The sequence below is a fragment of the Monodelphis domestica genome, chromosome 2 (genome assembly GCF_027887165.1).
Source record: "Monodelphis domestica isolate mMonDom1 chromosome 2, mMonDom1.pri, whole genome shotgun sequence".
NCBI lineage: Eukaryota > Metazoa > Chordata > Mammalia > Didelphimorphia > Didelphidae > Monodelphis > Monodelphis domestica.
In genome coordinates, this window is record NC_077228.1 from 362,388,351 (window position 1) to 362,406,157 (window position 17,807).

The following is a 17,807-nucleotide window of genomic DNA, read 5'->3' on the forward strand; positions in this document are numbered from 1 at the left end:
ATTAGCCTAAGAGGAAAGACAAACCCAACAACTGACCAAAAGGAGGGTCAGGCAGACAACCTGAACCCCGCAGGGGGAGGTCAGTTGCTAATCTGTAGGATTCCTATCTCCCACTTTCCTCAGCCAACATCCTCACTCTCCCTGCCCTGTATGTTCTCAAAAACAAAGTGTTGGGGGCAGCTGGGTAGCTCAGTGGATTGAGAACCAGTCCTAGAGATGAGAGGTCCTAGGTTCAAATCTGGCTTCAGCCACTTCCCAGCTGTGTGACCCTGGGCAAGTCACTTGACCCCCATTGCCTAGCCCTTACCACTCTTCTTCCTTGGAGCCAATACACAGTATTGACTCCAAGATGGAAGGTAAGGGTTTAAAAAAAAAAAGTGTTACCACTTAGATCAGGTCTGCCTGCTTGCTGATATCATATAAGAAGAAGACTGAAGATCTGGGGAGAATTGTACTGTTCCCCAAAAGGGAAAACTAGTTCAAGACCAGGGCTGAGAAATGAACTAAGTAAGTCTCAAAGGGAAAAGTGGCAGTTGGGATATTGGGAGGATCCAGAGGCAGGAAATTTACCTGTCTCTCAGCAACAGCTAAGATCAAGAAGGGAGGCAGTGGGTCATTGTTCTAAGACTTTCTCCTCCAGTCCTTAACTCCTATCTCCCAAACCCAATCTCTGAGGAGACATATTCCGTCCCTCTGAAAGACAAACTGTGTTATGTTCCCCAAATGGAAGATCAATCTCTTCCCTTTCTCCATTTCTTCAGTTCTCTCACCCTCTCTCTCCAGTTCTCCTGTGTGTATGTGTGTATGACCTCCTTCTGGTCATATATTACAGAACCAAATAAGATGAGAAAGTATGAAATGGGTGACAGTCTATACTGATAGAAGGGGTACTGATATTGAAATCATTTATCTACTGAAATACTTAAGAGACTTCTTGGTTCATATTTATACTTCAATACTAATGTTGTTAGTACTGGTTTCGAGAGAACCAGTGACTTCCCAGGGTGATTTCTTGACTTACATGTGAATTGAATTTAACTGTAGCAGACCTGCACAATGTTGTCAAGTCTCAATCTCTCTTTCAATCATCAAAGACCAGGGGCAAGACAAAAGTTAGGATGAATGGTGATGGCCCACGATGCAGTGGATGACCTTGATGTCTTCAATGCTGAATTCATGATTATGAGAATAAGTTGTTTTCATCCATCCATTTCTCCAGAGGAAGCCTTCAAATGCATGGGGTAGACATCCACCTAACTCACTAATGGATTTGAGGTCTGTTGGTTAGCCTCAATCTGTATGACTGTTGTCCCTGCTATAGCTTCTTGGAGCTATAGGTAATGATTGGTTGAAAAGTAGATACAAAGGTTTGGCAAGCACTCACAACAGAGGTACTAGTTCTCCTTGAATACTTTATATATCATTTTATTTGTTATTTCAATAATATGGGTTACCCCTGAACTGAAGAAGAAATTTCCTATACCAATGTGATTAGCAACTGCCATGTAACTTTTAGTCTTCAAGACAAGAAACTAATTCCAAGTGGTGACAGATAGTACCATAAAGTACTTAACTTTATGGAGGACTACCATGTCTACAACATTATGCATTCTATGTCCCTTGTTGTCTTTGTCAGTAGTATATATAATATTAAAACCAAGTGGACTACAGATTCACTAAGACAGGATAACTCTCATTTCATTATCTGGTAACATAACACATCATAATTGTCAGCTCTAAGCTAGGTATTCTCAGAGTCTCTTAATCAAATCAGGTTTGTTAATATAGTCAATATATAATATAGCTTTTAGACAGAATTCTGTAATAATAATATTTCTCAGACTTCCTAGCCAGACTTCTAGCCAAATGATCAACTTTTCAGATGAAAGTAACTATGGTCAAAAAGTGAATATAAAATAATAATATTTTGAGAAAAATAATGAAAAAAGTTAGAAATAAGGATTGTTGCCAAGTACACGAGTGCTTATTAAGTGCATACAGTTCTCTGATATCCCACTGGAGAAGCACATGCCACCTAAGATCAGTGAAAAATGGGATGTTAAAATTTCTCACCATACCAGTTTCCATTTTTTACATGTCATGAAACCATAACCTGGATACTATTTTTATTACATTCTAGAATACTTTCAATTAGTATACTAATGCATCTACATATTTATAAACTTTTCATTCTTTTTGTGTTAAAAGTTGTTTCAAAGTATTCTTTTGTGTTTTTTAATGTATAATATAACTTTCAATAGAAATATATCTTCCACAGATTACATCTTTATACTACAAGACTATATACCTCTTCATACTTTCATCTCATAACATTTAATAAAACTGAATGAAAATATCTGCATATTTGGTGATGACTGTCTTCAGTTTTATTTCAAGTTGTTACTAACCAATAAAATGTAATGGAAAAGGATGGATAGATAAGTCTTAAAAGAAAGTTTGTTAGGTTGGAAAAGCTCCTTTAAAGGATTGAATCTTTGTTTTCTTTCATTAAAATGGAAAATAGCATTGTAAACAAAATGATATAGATTACCCTCATGAAAAGTAGACCCAAATTGAATTTAACAGAGACATGATTTTTTTAAAATGGTTACAAATTCATTCAGGTTTATGTTTTAGGGAAACACTTGCCGCTTGACCCCCAATAAATCTACAAAGTTAATGAAAACTTTGTCAGTAGTTTGAATTTAATCACATTTGAAATGTGTTTGTACATTACATTTTTAACAAACATGTCATTAGGAGGAATGCATAGATTAAATGACACATACACATGCCTATGGGAAGTGTCTAGCTTTCTAATATATTTTGCAATCTAAAATCCTATCAGATCCTTGCATTCTGCAAATAAGTAAAACAAAATGATAATTATATTAGGCTGTTTTATTAATTTATTAAATAAAAAGCATGGTCATTAGAAATATTTTAAACTAATAATGCCCACCTCTGATTTCTGTTTAAACTACTGAAAGCAAAAAGGTTAATTTAAAGCACATAAAAAAATAAGCTAAATGAAATATACCTTCTTCAGTTATTAACTTTCTTACAGTAGAGATCACAATACTCCTAATACAAAATAAGTTAATTATGTAGGAAACATTGAAAATGAATGAAAAAGAAAAAAATGTCTTACCTGTGCAACATATGCAGAGTCTGATATAAGGGAGAAACTATCCATTTCTCCTCGGCTAATATATGTTTGAAGAAGGATATTTATTTTTCCGTAACTATTTTCTACACCTCCAGGAGCAGAAAGTTCACAGAAATTATTCAATAAAACGTCTAACTCCTCTATTTCCTCTTCTCTGACCTATAGGGGAAAAAATATTTAAGTATAACCAAGGGTTGGTTTTTAAGAAAAATGTCACTCCAAAATTAAATCTACATTTATTTATTTTTAAGAAAAAAATGCCCATTTAGCTATAAATACAATAGCTTCCTATTTTAATGCTAAATAAGACACCCTCCCACACACTATAGCTAATGTTATTTGAAATGGTCTTATTACTCATAAAATTACATTATTATTTATCACCAATATTAAGGTTGCTATTGACATACAAATATTTGATATGCCACAAAAATTGAATCTTCTGACCTCAACATTCTTCAACTGATGAGATTTCATTTTTTTATTTGGCCAGAGTAAAACCTCTGTTCATCTAGTTTGGGGCAATCTTGAATTAACATTGAATGCATGCATTCATTACAGTCATATATTTTTCACGTTGTATAATACATTCATAGCTCAAGACAATGAAGTACTATGATTCATGGCATTTAAGTTTTCATTGTTAATAAGATTAATAATACAAGAAAAATTACTCCTGAGGTGTGAATAACATAACATTCTACATTATATTTAATAGCATTATTATAAAACAAAACATTCATTTGCATTCTTTGTCATTTCCTTATGATTTCTTTCAATACAAAATCTATTTATAAGAAGGAGATATTTGAATGTTAGTACAGAGCGAACATACAATGTGACAACAAAGTATGATGCTACAAGTCACATTGGAATGATGTAATTTTGGTAGATTGTAGCAATTTCCAAGATTCTGAAAAACAAGCTATTCAGCTCACATTTTCCTGGGATAAAAATTCTGTAAGTTGAAAGCTATAGTATTTTTTAAGATAGAGTTTATATACTTACATATCATATACTCTATTTACAAATAATCTTACCTTAATTTGCTCAAATTCTTCAGCTTTAGATACTATAGCAAGGATATCGCCTTCTGTTTTATGAGCATCAAAGAGTTCATTGAAGGTCTACCAAAGCAAGTTAACTATTTAGTTATAAAAGTCATATACAGTATTAAAATGATTAAATATAAGTAAGAATTTTTAGTAGACTGTACACACACAGACAGAGCCCTCCCACCCACCAAGAGGTCAGAATGTCTTTAGAACACTCTTTATTCCCTAAATTACAATTCTGAAAACATCACCTCATTCCTTTAAATAAAGACCAAAATCCAATTCTAAAACATTAACTAAGAAATCTCCAAAAGCACAAAAATTTATTTAAGTTTTCTAATTAAGCCACTGTAAGATCTCTAAGAATTTGCATTATGATAGTGAGGGTCCTGTTCTCCCTCAATATATGCATATGGAAATAAACACTATTATCCCAAAACATGCCAACTTACATATCCTATTAAATTAAAAATGGAACAAGTAGGAATACATAGCTTGTCTAATGTTGCCAAAAGTTCTGAAAATTTTACTAAGAAGGATATAGAGGAGAATTAAGAGCAGATGAAAAAAATATATAAGGAATAGGCAAAGACAAGGACAGAAATTAGAGGGGATCTAGAAGCAACATTAATAATACATTTTTACAACTGTAATTATAACTGATAACAGCAATGCACTTAAAGGTTTGCATAGCATACCTTCACACAATGCTTTGAATGACACTATAGGTGTTTCATCCTCATGATACCAATGAAGACACTATGGCATAGAGAGGTCAAATGAATGACTATGACTGTGGAGCTAAGTTTTACAGGAAGAATAAGAACTTCTTCCTAACTTCAAATGTTTTTGGTTCTTTTTACTACATCACACTGCCTTTCTATTATGGTTTGTGATTTAAAAAGTACTCAAACTTTAATTCATTCTCATAAGCCCAATAGCCAATAGATGGGCAACATAAAGTAACTGACAATGTGGCAAAGAGATTGAGTTGGTTGACAAAAATAGTGATTAAGCAAGTAGCAGTTAGAAATAAGAAAATGTAGTATGATGGCATCATAAAAGATGCAAGCACAACACAAAATTACCAACTGATTCCCAAAAGATTAAAAGAAAACTGTCAAATACATTAGGGTATCCTCTGAAATGTAGAACACATGTAGGCACATAATGAAAATAGGCCCATCTAAATGTAATACAAATGTAATATGATTCATTATGTTTGGCCTTTTGATTTGGCAATAGACACTAGGACATTAATGGGATCACCTAAGAGGCTAGTGCTGGCCAGAGTGGCACATTTAAGTCTCCAATGAATTCATCAAATAATCAACAAGCATTTATTAAGAAAGTACAATGCTTATTGGAGGAGTTGTGAACCGATTCTAAAGAGCATTTTTTGAAACTATGCCCAAAGGGATTTATAAAAACACGCATACCTTTTGATCCTGTAATATCAGTATTAGGTCTTTATACCAGAGAGATCATAATAAAGGGGAAAGGACCTACTTGTACAAAAATAGCAGCCTTTTTTTGGTGGCAAAGAATTGGAAATGGAGAGGATATCCATCAATTGAGGAATGGTTGAACAAATTGTGGTACGTGTTGGTGATGGAATATTATTGTGCTATAAGAAATGATAAAAAAGATTATTTATGAAAAAGTTGGAGATATCTACATGAATTGATGCAGAATGAAATAAGGAGAAATGGGAGAATTTCTCAAATCTTCCACCTGTGCAGAAGTCCCTTCACACCAATGGGTATCAAATGGAATGGCACAGTGAATAAAAAGCTGACCTTGAAGTCAGAGGAATTTGTATTAAGTTTCGTCTATTCATAGAGGGCTTCTGTGTTCTACCATTTAGGGCTTCAGGCAACATTTCAAGCCTTAAAATTAAACAGCAGGGACCTCATTTCAGAGTAAGTTTTCTCATTGGGAGTTTCCTATAACAAAGAAATCATAGGCCAAGTACAAAAACCAACCAAACAAACAAACAAAAACCTTCTGATGAATGTTTATTTCATTTTTTTCTGTTAAAGAGGGACAGTGGGAGTAGGAAAAAGGCTAGGTTATTAATAAATGTATCACTAAAATTTATTTTACTATATTCAGAGTATTACCTCAATGGTGTTGTATTTGATATAGTAATGACTGGCAGTCCTGCCCAAATCTGTTGAAGAAAAATATCCAGTCCGTTCTTCAAAACGAATCATGCGAGCTTTGTCTAGCTTTCGTCCAACTTCAATAACTAACTGTTCTCGATGTTTCTCTAATGTTGGGTCCATCTATGAAGAACACAGAGTTGTTGATGAAATGCCATTTTTATTGGACTCCAATTTTTAAACATTTAGGTAATTATTATATTTACCTAATTTTGTTACTGACATTTTAGTAAAGTAGGAGATACCTTTCCTTACTACTATTATTTAAGAAATATAAGCTTTATAGCTATATTTATATAATCAATGAAATAAATTATAGTTGACAAAAAAGAATTGTTCACTCAAAGAAATTATTCATTTGTATATTATGACAATGGCTAAAATAATCCTTTAAAATATAAAATTAGAATTTGGCAAATTCCTGGTTGATCTGTGACACTGGACAGTTTTAAAATTCTTTGAATTTTGATAAATTTAAACATGGTCCCTTGCACACAGCAACTTAGTATTTGTTAAATTGAATTAAAAAATTCACATTTTTTCTCTAATATTTAATCAAGTAAGAATTTTAAAAATTGTAACATTATTCATTTTTCATTAGGAAAAATGATAGTTTGTGTTTCCTTATAGTATCTAGACTATACAATGATTAAGTCATAAGAAAATGAATTTGTTAAGAAATGTCTTGAAGTGTGACAATGTATTCTTTCATCATTTCCCCCAATTGCCAAAAGATACATTTAACTATAAAAACACTTTAAAGTTTGTGAAGCACTTAACAAATACTAACTCATTTGATCTTCTCAATCACCCTGTGAGGTGGGTATGATATTAGTGTCATTTTATAGATGAAGAAATTGAGGCATAGGGAGGTTAAATATCTTACCTAGGCTCACAGAGCTATTAGGCACCTAAGGCTAGATTTGAATTCAGGTATCACTGGCATCAGATTCTATGCTCTAGGCCAATAGGAAGAACCTTTTGGAGAACCTTTTAGAGACCAAGTGTCCACACTGCATGTGAATTGCCCACCTTACCCCAGACAGGGAAGCTAGGAAGGACTCCCATTGGGCTGTGGGACTGAGGGGTGGGGCGTGTGAGGAATGTCCTTAGGCATGTGTGGAGAGGAGGAGGGGCACAGCCATAGGTTCACCAACATGGCTCTAGGCTCTAATAATCAAAATAATAATAGCATTTACACAATACTGCCAGGTTTGCAAAAAACTTTGTAAATATTATCTCATTTGATCCCCACAACAATGCTGGAACAAGAGATGCTGTTGATGTCTTTACTTTGCAGATAAGGATACTAAAGCAGGGAGTTCAGTATCCAGCACAGGGTTAAGTGTTTGAGGCAGGACTGAAACTGAAGCCTTCCTGACTCCAGCTTGAATGTTTTAATCCACTGCATCACCTTGCTAACTTAATTAACTAAGGACTAGGCATTAAGGAGTTATTAGTACTTTGAATGGTTTTGTTTTCTATTCTTGAAAATTTAGGAACAGATTTTAAAACAAAATCTGTATTACACGGTGAAGGAGCCTAGTGTAATGGAAAGAGAGCTGGCGGGAAGATCTGAATTCAAGTCTAGTCTCTGACACCCAAAAGCTGTGTTTCTGGGCAAGTTGTTTAACTTTTCCAGGGCCCCAGAAAGTTTTAAGGTGATGAATTATAGATCAGGTATGTGATCTTCAGTGGCTGAATTTGCTCATTTACATATCCTTAAATCAATGAAATCACAGATCTTGGGGGTGGGGAGGTGGAGAGACAGAGACATAAAGAAAAAAAGGCAGATAGAGAGAGACAGAGACAGAAAGAACAAAGACAGAATGAACAAAGACAGTGAGAAAGAGAGTGTTTAACAGAGACAAAAGAGAAAAGAGATATTAAGACAAAGAAGAAGAGGGTAAAAAAACTGAAGGAGAAGAGAAAGAAGGGGAGAGAGAAAGAGACAGACACATAGAGAGACTACACTAAATGGATACTGATATTTGATGAATTGACCTGTAAACTGAGTTAAAATAAAGGAAGATATTCAGAATCTTGGGTTCAAGAAATAAAACACTTAAAAATCTCTATTACTAAAGCAACAAATGAGAGTAAAATTGCTTAAACTGAATTATCTACCATGAACTTCATAACTAACAGAAACTTCATGTTTAGTAGAATAAAATACATATTACTTATATACACAGATATAATGAAATAGCTATATATCATTAACTAAGAGAGTTCTAAATTATGGTAAAAAGATCCTATGTATTTTGGGAGGAAGGACAAGAAAGTAATACAAAGAAAATTACATCCCTTAAAATAGTAAAATATGTAGAAATTACTTACCATTTTGCTATTCATTTCCTATCTACCTTGTGATTTTAGTATTTGCTTTTTGGATTTCTTTCCATGAAGCTTCTCAGAATATGTTCATTAGAGCATATACATTGCAAAAAATCTTTTCTTATTTTAAAATATTCCTATTCAGTTTTATAGGATCTAACACACATTTCACAAAAAAAGTTATGTACTTACTAAGGTGTAAGGCACTATATGACACACTAGACATACAAAGAAAGGGAAACACAGTCCCACCTTCAAGGAGTTACATCCAACTGTGCAAAATAGCATATAAATAAGCAAGCAAGATACAGGTATGTTCCCTCACTACTGTGAATCTTAAAACTGCTCAAACTCTACCTTAAAACGTTTGGTTAAGGCTATTCCCCATTTTAAACAATGGAGGTACTTAGGAATGTATGTGAGAACTTTATATTACTCCACCCATACATAAGCATACTTTAGGGGAAGATAAAGTTGTAAACTCTTTACTGAACAATGAAAAGTACTTAACCCATACTTAAAGTAAAGCTAAAATCCTTAAGCTGGGTCTATTTTTAGGTCTAATACAAAAAGGTGCTAAGTACCTATGAAGGTCAAATTAATCACTAAAAGTTCAAGCAAGCTTAGCAAGAGGTGTGAGATTTTAGTCTACTCAGGTGTGAATTACTCAAAAGTTTAGTCTACTCAGGTGTGAATTAAGAGTGGTCAGTCCTGTGAAAATGTCTACTATGATTGGTAGATGTGAAAACTTAGGGGAGGTGACATAGGAGAAAATTCTCTTTAAAAGGAGGCCAGAAGGCCTCTGAAGGATGCATGCAGCTATGGAGCTGAATTGGAGGTTGGTCTCTATCTCAGTAGCTGAAAGGGAATTCAGCTTCGGTAGCTGAGTTGGAGCTTGGACTAATTGGAGTACCTGGATCTCTCTGAACACTAGAATCTTGCTTGGGACAAATCTTGTGGTGAGTTGATAAAAGACTGACTAGTCTCTCTCTTAAGGCTCAGTCCTAGGCTATGTTGGTCTATGCCCCTCATACTATACTTCTCTTATTCTCTCTCTTTTTCCTTAATTCCTTATTTGTATTAATTAAAATCTCCATAAAAACTCAGCTGACTTGGGTATTTCATATTTGGGAATTTTTTCCATGGCAACAACTTTATTTTTAATATAAAATCGAGACACTAAAAATTATCTTTACCAGTGTGGCCAAAACCTTACAGTTTGGCCATTTACACATTTTTGCAGTTACAATTTTTAACAACCATTCTTTTGTCTGTAACACTACCCCCCAACACAAACAAATTAGATGGAAGGTGTTCTCAGAATAGAAGGCACTAATAGCTGGTATTTGGGGAGACTGGAAATGCTTCCTACAGGATTTGGATTCAAGCTGAGCCTTGAAAGAAGCCTATGAAAAAAGAGATGGGAATGGGAAAGCAGAGCATTTCAGAATTAGAGGCCACGCAGTACAAAGTCATGGATGAGTAGATGGAGTTTCTTGTGAGGAAAAACAGTAGTCCAGTGTAACTAGATGGCATAATGCACAAAATATATTAAAATATTTTTTTAAAAAGACTGCAAAGCCAGTAAAGACCAGTTTAGGAAGGGATTTAATGCCAAATAGGGAACATTATATTTGATTCTGGAGGTGACATGGAACCAGTGTATATTACTGAGTGTGTTTGAGGGGGGAAGCGCATTGGGAAGCAAAGAGGGGGGTGCAAAGTGGAGAGGTGAAGGGGTAGAAAAATGGTTAATAGGAAAACAGCCATAGTAGCTAATGCAACAGTCTAGACCCATGTTGTCAAACCTATAGCAAGTGATGATGTGTGATTATACAGCAGGAGACAGACCAAGGCTAGATAAGCAGATTTGGGAGACCTCTGCCTAGAGGCAATAACTGAAATCTTTGGAACTGATGATATCATCAAGTATAATAATGTAAATGGGGGGAAAAGGGAAGTATTAGATTGTTAGCTCCTTGAGGAGGGTGGTACTATTTTTGTACCCTTCTTTGTATTCCTAGCATTTACTGTAGAGCTTGGCATAAAGTAGGCACTTAAATGCATATTGGCTGACTGATTCAGGAAAATCTTGGGGACACTTACAGTTAGCAAAGAAGACTTGAAGAACTAGCAAAAGAGAAACTGTACAGAAAAGAGAACCGGGGGGAGTAGTGTTATCAAATCCTAAAGTGGAATGAATATCCAGAAGGAAAAGGCAATTAATGGTGTCAATTGTTACAGAGAAGTCAGGAAGGAACTACATTGGAAAAGAGCCATTATATCTAGTAATTATGAGATTACAGCTAACATAAGTAAAGGAAGCAACAAATTATATTGGAAAGATCTGGACCTGAAATTAGAAAAAAATAGATTTGAGTTCTGCTTCTTTCTCTGTGACTTTGGTCAAGTTCCTATTTCTCTATGCCTCAATTTACATGTAACTTGAGGAAAGTTGAATTAATCTTTAAGATGTTCTGCCTACTACGTAATGTCTATAAAAAGAGAGATCCATTTGAAATTTATTATAGATTTCAAACAATGAATAGTGATAACAATATCATCAAGAAGAATTACAAATTACAAAAGTCTGTAGGATCTAGTTTGTAGTCTTTAAACTGGTTGTTTTTCCTCTCACCTGCATCTCAAATTTACCTCATGAGAATGCTGTGAAGTACAATGAATAGAAAAATGACTGAAGAATTTATAATGTAAAAATAAACAGTGAAAGTAGTTACATACAAATTTTTAAGTGCTATTAAAGAAAATTAGATGACTTGTATTCAAAGCATTCCCAGTATCAGATAAGTTGAGTCTCCACCATCAATAGCTAGAAAATGATCATAAAATAGTTTTTCATTAGAAAGAAATTGGATTTTAATCTATAGAGTATTTTAAAATCTGGCTTTAAAGAAAATATAAACTTTCTTTTTTTCTTCATTAACCATGTAGACAACATAACAAATACAAAGCACAAAAAGCTGATTCACATTCTAATACACACATACAAATATGACTTGACATCAACTCTAAAATTCTTAGTAAATGAAAACTCTTTACTTGCTACCTATTAAATATGTACTGGGTGTTAGGAAGGGACTTGAAAGGAGGAACATATTATACGTAGCATAACTATTATTTTTAGTTTTGATAGGTTTTCACTTCTAATTCCATAAACTAAAATTCTAATAAGTAATGTAAAAACCATAAAATTTTAAGTTGAGAAATTAAAAGCATAATAGTCATTTACTAATTATTATTACTAAATATTATTATTTAGTGGTATAATTGTGTAAAAGTTTTGAAAAAGTGAAAGACAACATCCAGTAAAATTAATTTTCCTTTTAACTTTTAATTAAAGATGAAAAATCTTTCCTTCACCTATGCACATAGCTGTTGTTAGATGAAGTAGCAATAGCAAATATTTAGCCTCATATCAAGAACAGATTATAGAACCAGGATGTAGATTTGATTTATAAAAAATGCATTTATACCTGATAGGCTTTGTGACTGATGCCATATACTAATGGGTTTGCTCTCATCCGTACATAAAGATAAGTGTAACTTATCCACTTCACTGCTTCTTCCACATTAGTAACTGTTCCCAGAGCAATCTGCAAGTCCAAAGATGACAAAAATTTATATATAAAAACATAAATTTAAGAATATTTACTTAAAAGAAAAGGGTTTTAAACTACACTTTTAAGAGAAAGCAAAAAAGTTAAGGGAATTTCACATAATATTTAAAAGAAAGTCCAACTCAGTTGAAAAAGGCAATATTGAGTATGTTTGTTTCTAAATGAAAAAGTAGTGACTATAGAGTCTGAGGACTTGGGTTAAAATGCCAACTCTGCTACTTCTTACCTATATTATGCTATACTATATATCTCTATCTCTATCTATCTATCTATCTATCTATCTATCTATCTATCTATCTATCTATACATACACATATACATACTAACCATGGGCAAGTCACAATCTATAGCACTATATTTTCCTCATCTATTAAATGAGGGTGTAGGGCTAGATGATCTATTATCTGACTTTCAATTCTAAATCTTTGACTCTCTATTTGGTTAATTCTATTTTTCAGGTGGAACTTCATTTCTAAAGAATATAAGGATGTTTTTAGCCCTTAGTCATTGTTAAAATGTTTCTACTTGAAAATGAATGTAAAAAACAAAAAAATTGAAACTTGTAAAGTGAATTAACTTCACTAAAGTAAACTAAGTTTAGACTTCATTATTATATCCATATACTGTAAACATATATAAACATCAGATTATATCACTATTTCCCTGTTGAGATTCACATATACATCATCTTTTATAGTATTATATAAAAATTCTAAAAGAAAATCCAAAATAAATTAAAACTGTCACCATTTCTCTAGATGGTATTTTATTAGTATGGTCATATAAAATCGTTTTTATTTAAATACTTCTCTTCACTAAATATGTGCGTGTGTGTGTGTGTGTGTGTGTGTGTGTGTGTGTATACACACATATATAGTGTCTCCAAATTACATTAGAATAATGGATGTTATTTATTCTCAGTTTTAAAGCTATATATATTTATCAGAAAAAAAGGCATTTCAAAAATAAAAAATGTTAAATTTCATGTTTATTTTTAAATGTCATTCTGAAGCAGAATTTATTTTCGATTTATTATAATAGTTTTAAGCCATTCATTTACACTTTATATATTTTTGTAAATCTATGAAAACCCTTTTGGGCCTGGATTTGTGATTTCATGGTTATTGACACATTCTCTACTGATTCATATCATTAATTATTTTGTAAATTAGTCTGAGAGATTTGCTTGGATTGGACTTGAACCCAAATCTTTTGGATTCCAAAGCCATCTCTAAATCCTCTGTGCATACTGCTACTTCATAAAATTTCATGAGATAATAACATTAAAAAAGTAACATATAATCTTAAACTTACAAATTCAGACAACCCCAACATAAGTAGAAACATATTTTTAATCAATACAAAAGTATTACAGAACAGAAAAACTATATTAATAAAATAACAACAGCACACAAAGACAACAGATATACAAATAGTTTTCCTTTACATGGATTTTCCATTTCATTGTTTAAAAATGCAAAATATTAATATTATAAACAATGTACATAATGTTTTTATTCAAAATTTATCTACATGACTTAAAAAAAAGCATACCCTATAAAATTCCCAAACTTTTTGGAACCTCACTCACTGATATTTACATAGCATTTTCCCAAATGTACAAGAGTATATGTCTAAAATGGGTAATTACAATAAAAAAAAAATTACAGTTAGAAAAAGCTCACTTTCCAGTGTCTCCTATCTTTTTGCAACTCCATTCTAATTTGCTAACGTAGAATCACAAAAATGATCTTACAAAGCAAACCACTGCCATGTGAATTAAGAAGTTATGTATTAAAAAAAATGTATTAAAATATTTTTACTACTATCTATCATTATGGGGAGAAAGATAAAAAGCAGGAAAAAGGAGAAAAAGGCATTCATTCCATTTATATTATATATATATACACACACACACACATATATATACTTTATATAAAGCATATGCATATACTTACACACACACTTTAATCTACTGAAAATGTGATTTAAAAACCACAAATAGGACGTATCATTTGCATCAAATTTGACAAAATAAAAGGGTGATTTATAATTTTATTCTTTTATGGATTTCTTTAAAGTATGGGGTATTAAATTCTAGAAAGGACTAAAACAAGAGAAACTAAACAATTTCCTTCCCCAGAGATCTTAAATAGGACATCCATTTGTCTAGACGGCCTTAAAGGAAGTCAGTTTGAAGGCAAGGTAAAAAACCAACTCTTCAAGTTCTTTTCCAAACTTTTAATTGAAAGCCGTTAAGATACTTCCATATCGTAGACTATATTGAGGCATTTAAAAATAATAAACCATTCTGATAGAAGATCATTTTATAAAACACCAAAAAAAATGACCCTGCTTTTTTATCAAATAAAATAAACCTTAGGAATTTTTATAAAATAAAAATTTCTGAGCAATAATGATAAAAGAACAGAGGAGGACGGACCACAGAAGTTGCAGAGCTATGCAAAAGAAGACTTCAGGATATTTACAATAAAAGAAATGTATCTATTCAGGAATAAAATTATTGCAATGGAATTTTTAGATACCAATCCTTGACCGCCACCTAGTGACAAAAATAAAAAACTACTTCTAAATAGTTGAAGGAAACAGCTATTTTAAAAACTATGATGTAATCTAAATTATTTCATACTTTTTATAATGAAACTTGGTAAAGTGATTATTTTTATCTTATTACACAAAGGAAGATAATCAATTGATCTTATGCAAAATCAAATATGTAATTTACACCATAGCTCAGATTAATTTTAAAATACCCAGAAAGAAAATTTAGTTTAAAAAATGTTTTAAAACATTATAAATTTGTCTAGTATTCTTTCATCTACTATAAAAATTACCCCCTGGGCTTCCTTTATTTCTAAGCATCATAAAGCACAATAACAGGAAAAGCCAGAAGGTATCAAAAATTATTAGACTTGTAAAAGATAATTTCTGAAAGTGTTTTTCCCCTCTTAAGGGTTTGCCTCTTGAAAAAATAACATGAGGCTCCTGTTGAATTTTTCATAAAAAGTTAGGCAGGAGTAAGGTAAAACTTAACACTGCCTTCAATTATGTCTTATTATTAGCACACTTCCGAAGGTCTGGAAGAAGTTTGTTTGTCTTTTCCTCTAAAACACAGTCCCAGATACTCCCATCAAAGAAGGAAGGAAAAAGTCTAGTCAAGGGTTATCCATCTATCCCAATTAATGTTATCCTCCCAAGCCTCCCATCTGAGAGAGTTGAAATTAAAATTGCCTTCTCTAGACCAGTTTTATTAAATATATGCAAAATTTCTCCAACAGTCTTTTCCCTTGTTTTTAAGAATGTGAAGTCACAACACCTAACAGTGACATTAACTTTAGAAGACTAAGGAAATCTATTAACATTTATATAACAATTTTTATTAAAAATCTTATTTCCAGGGCTCTAACTTTTTCTTACTTAGCCTCTGGTTTTATGATTATTTCCTGAAAACACAATGAGTATCCGAAGTATAAAAATTGTAAAAGTTATGACATTTTTGTATACAGAGAGGACATCAGATATTAAACAATGATGATTTCTCCCTAAAGACTATGTTGACTAAATAACTATATGTGACTACAGTGTTGCTGAATTAAAAAGAAATGCCCTATATTAAACTTGTATACGATACTTTTGTTTTCAAGGAAATATTCAGCTTTTTGAAATTATATTAACTTTTTTCCTCTTTGATTTTTTTTTTCAAACCGTTACCTTCCGTCTTGGAGTCAATACTGTGTATTGGCTCCAAGGCAGAAGGGTGATAAGGACTAGGCAATGGGGGTCAAGTGACTTGCCCAGGGTCACACAGCTAGGAAGTGTCTGAGGTCAGATTTGAATCTAGGACCTCTCGTCTCTAGGTCTGACTCTCAATCCACTGAGCCACCCAGCTTCCCCCTTTCCTCTTTGATTTGAGAAAAGTATTTATTGAATCTATATTGACCTATTCCTGGAAAATATATAAATTACAGTAAAGGATGAAGACAATATTTACATATAGTATTACAGGCGGCTTTTCATAATTATTTTTCTTTCTAGGCACAGAGAGTTTTGTGGTTTTATGCACCAAACAGTCAAATTCTGTTATTTTAATTATACTCAAATTTACATTAGGATCTGGGAAAAATCTGAAGAATGTAAAATTTTATGTCAACAATTTTTCCTTGTTCTATGAGAACATGGCAGGAAAAATGAAAAAGACATATATGTAAAACAAAGTATATGTAGATATGTATATTTTATATAAAGTATGTGTACATATGTATATAAATACACACACAGATACTTTAACTTACTGCAAATAATGTGATTTCAAAACCACAAACAGGAATTTCAAATTCAAAAACAAATTCAAAGAATCCTGCATCAAAGTCTCAATTGTTTATTTATTACAGTAAATCCTTTTCAAGTTGGATTTTAACATCTTTTGAGGTCTCTTCCAAGTCTAATTATGATTCTATGGTGGCTTTTCCGTACCTCGCTATCTTCGGTAAATATGTTATAGGATACTACAACCTTGCAGCTCCCCATTATATTTTGAGTCACTGGAAATTTGATAACCACATACAATATCATATAAATAACAACACATAATTATCTGTAAAGGCCTGCTTCCTCTTACTTCAAAAAAAAAATCAAAGATGACATTAACATCCGGATAGGCTATTTTTTACATAGATTTAATACTCAACTGAATTGGGGGCCGTTTATCTCTTCTTGTTCTGGTAGACTTTTGGAGAAGTTTAATAATATATTTTTTTCATTATTTTCCCATTTTCCCCAATTAAAATCTTATCTCTCTGTAACCTTAAAAAGTGTGATCAGGACAAGTACATTTTCTCATTGTATTTTCCTATGAGTCTCAGACATTTCCTAGCTATATAACCCTGAGCAAATCACTTAACCTCAATTGCCTTGCCTCTTCTACCTTGGAACTGATATTTAGTGTTGATATTAAGAAGATAATAGAATAGACGGACAGACAGATACTGAAAATAACACTATCAGTTGACAAGAAACAGAATAAAATGCATCATTAATTTATTTGCCTGAATTCTGGTAAACATTTAAGAATTTTATACTAAAGAAATATTTTGTATCAAATAGTTTTACATATTTATGTTAAACTCAAGAATTTATTTCTTTTTCCTGTTGAATATGAGAATATGGGGAATGTTTATTGAAAGCCAAGGAGAGGATGGAGTCAGAAAGCAGTTTAGAAATCCCACAGTGCATGTAACCCTCAAAATTCCTTAGACTTATAAATGTTGGAAATTTCACCATTGGGATATTTCATACTTGGAAAATTTCTTACTGATAGTCTATTGGAATGGGAACCCCATTGGCATGGGAGGTTCCTTCTCCTTCCCTTCTTAAGAGTACTTTAGGACAGAAACCTTTTGCTGAACAATGGAAAGGACTTTGA

At 32.5% G+C, this 17,807-nt stretch overlaps 1 protein-coding gene across 1 annotated transcript in view; it reads right to left on the reverse strand.

Annotated features, from left to right (window-relative positions):
- The window catches only part of ASCC3 (activating signal cointegrator 1 complex subunit 3), a 411,239-nt gene that overhangs the window by 177,795 nt on the left and 215,637 nt on the right, over positions 1 to 17,807 (reverse strand). Inside the window, exons 17-20 of the mRNA XM_056818622.1 lie at positions 12,221 to 12,340; positions 6,348 to 6,512; positions 4,210 to 4,296; positions 3,152 to 3,328 (exon numbers count right to left, since the gene is read on the reverse strand). Of these exons, the coding sequence (XP_056674600.1) occupies positions 3,152 to 3,328; positions 4,210 to 4,296; positions 6,348 to 6,512; positions 12,221 to 12,340 (549 nt within the window). The remainder of the gene's footprint in view (positions 1 to 3,151; positions 3,329 to 4,209; positions 4,297 to 6,347; positions 6,513 to 12,220; positions 12,341 to 17,807) is intronic.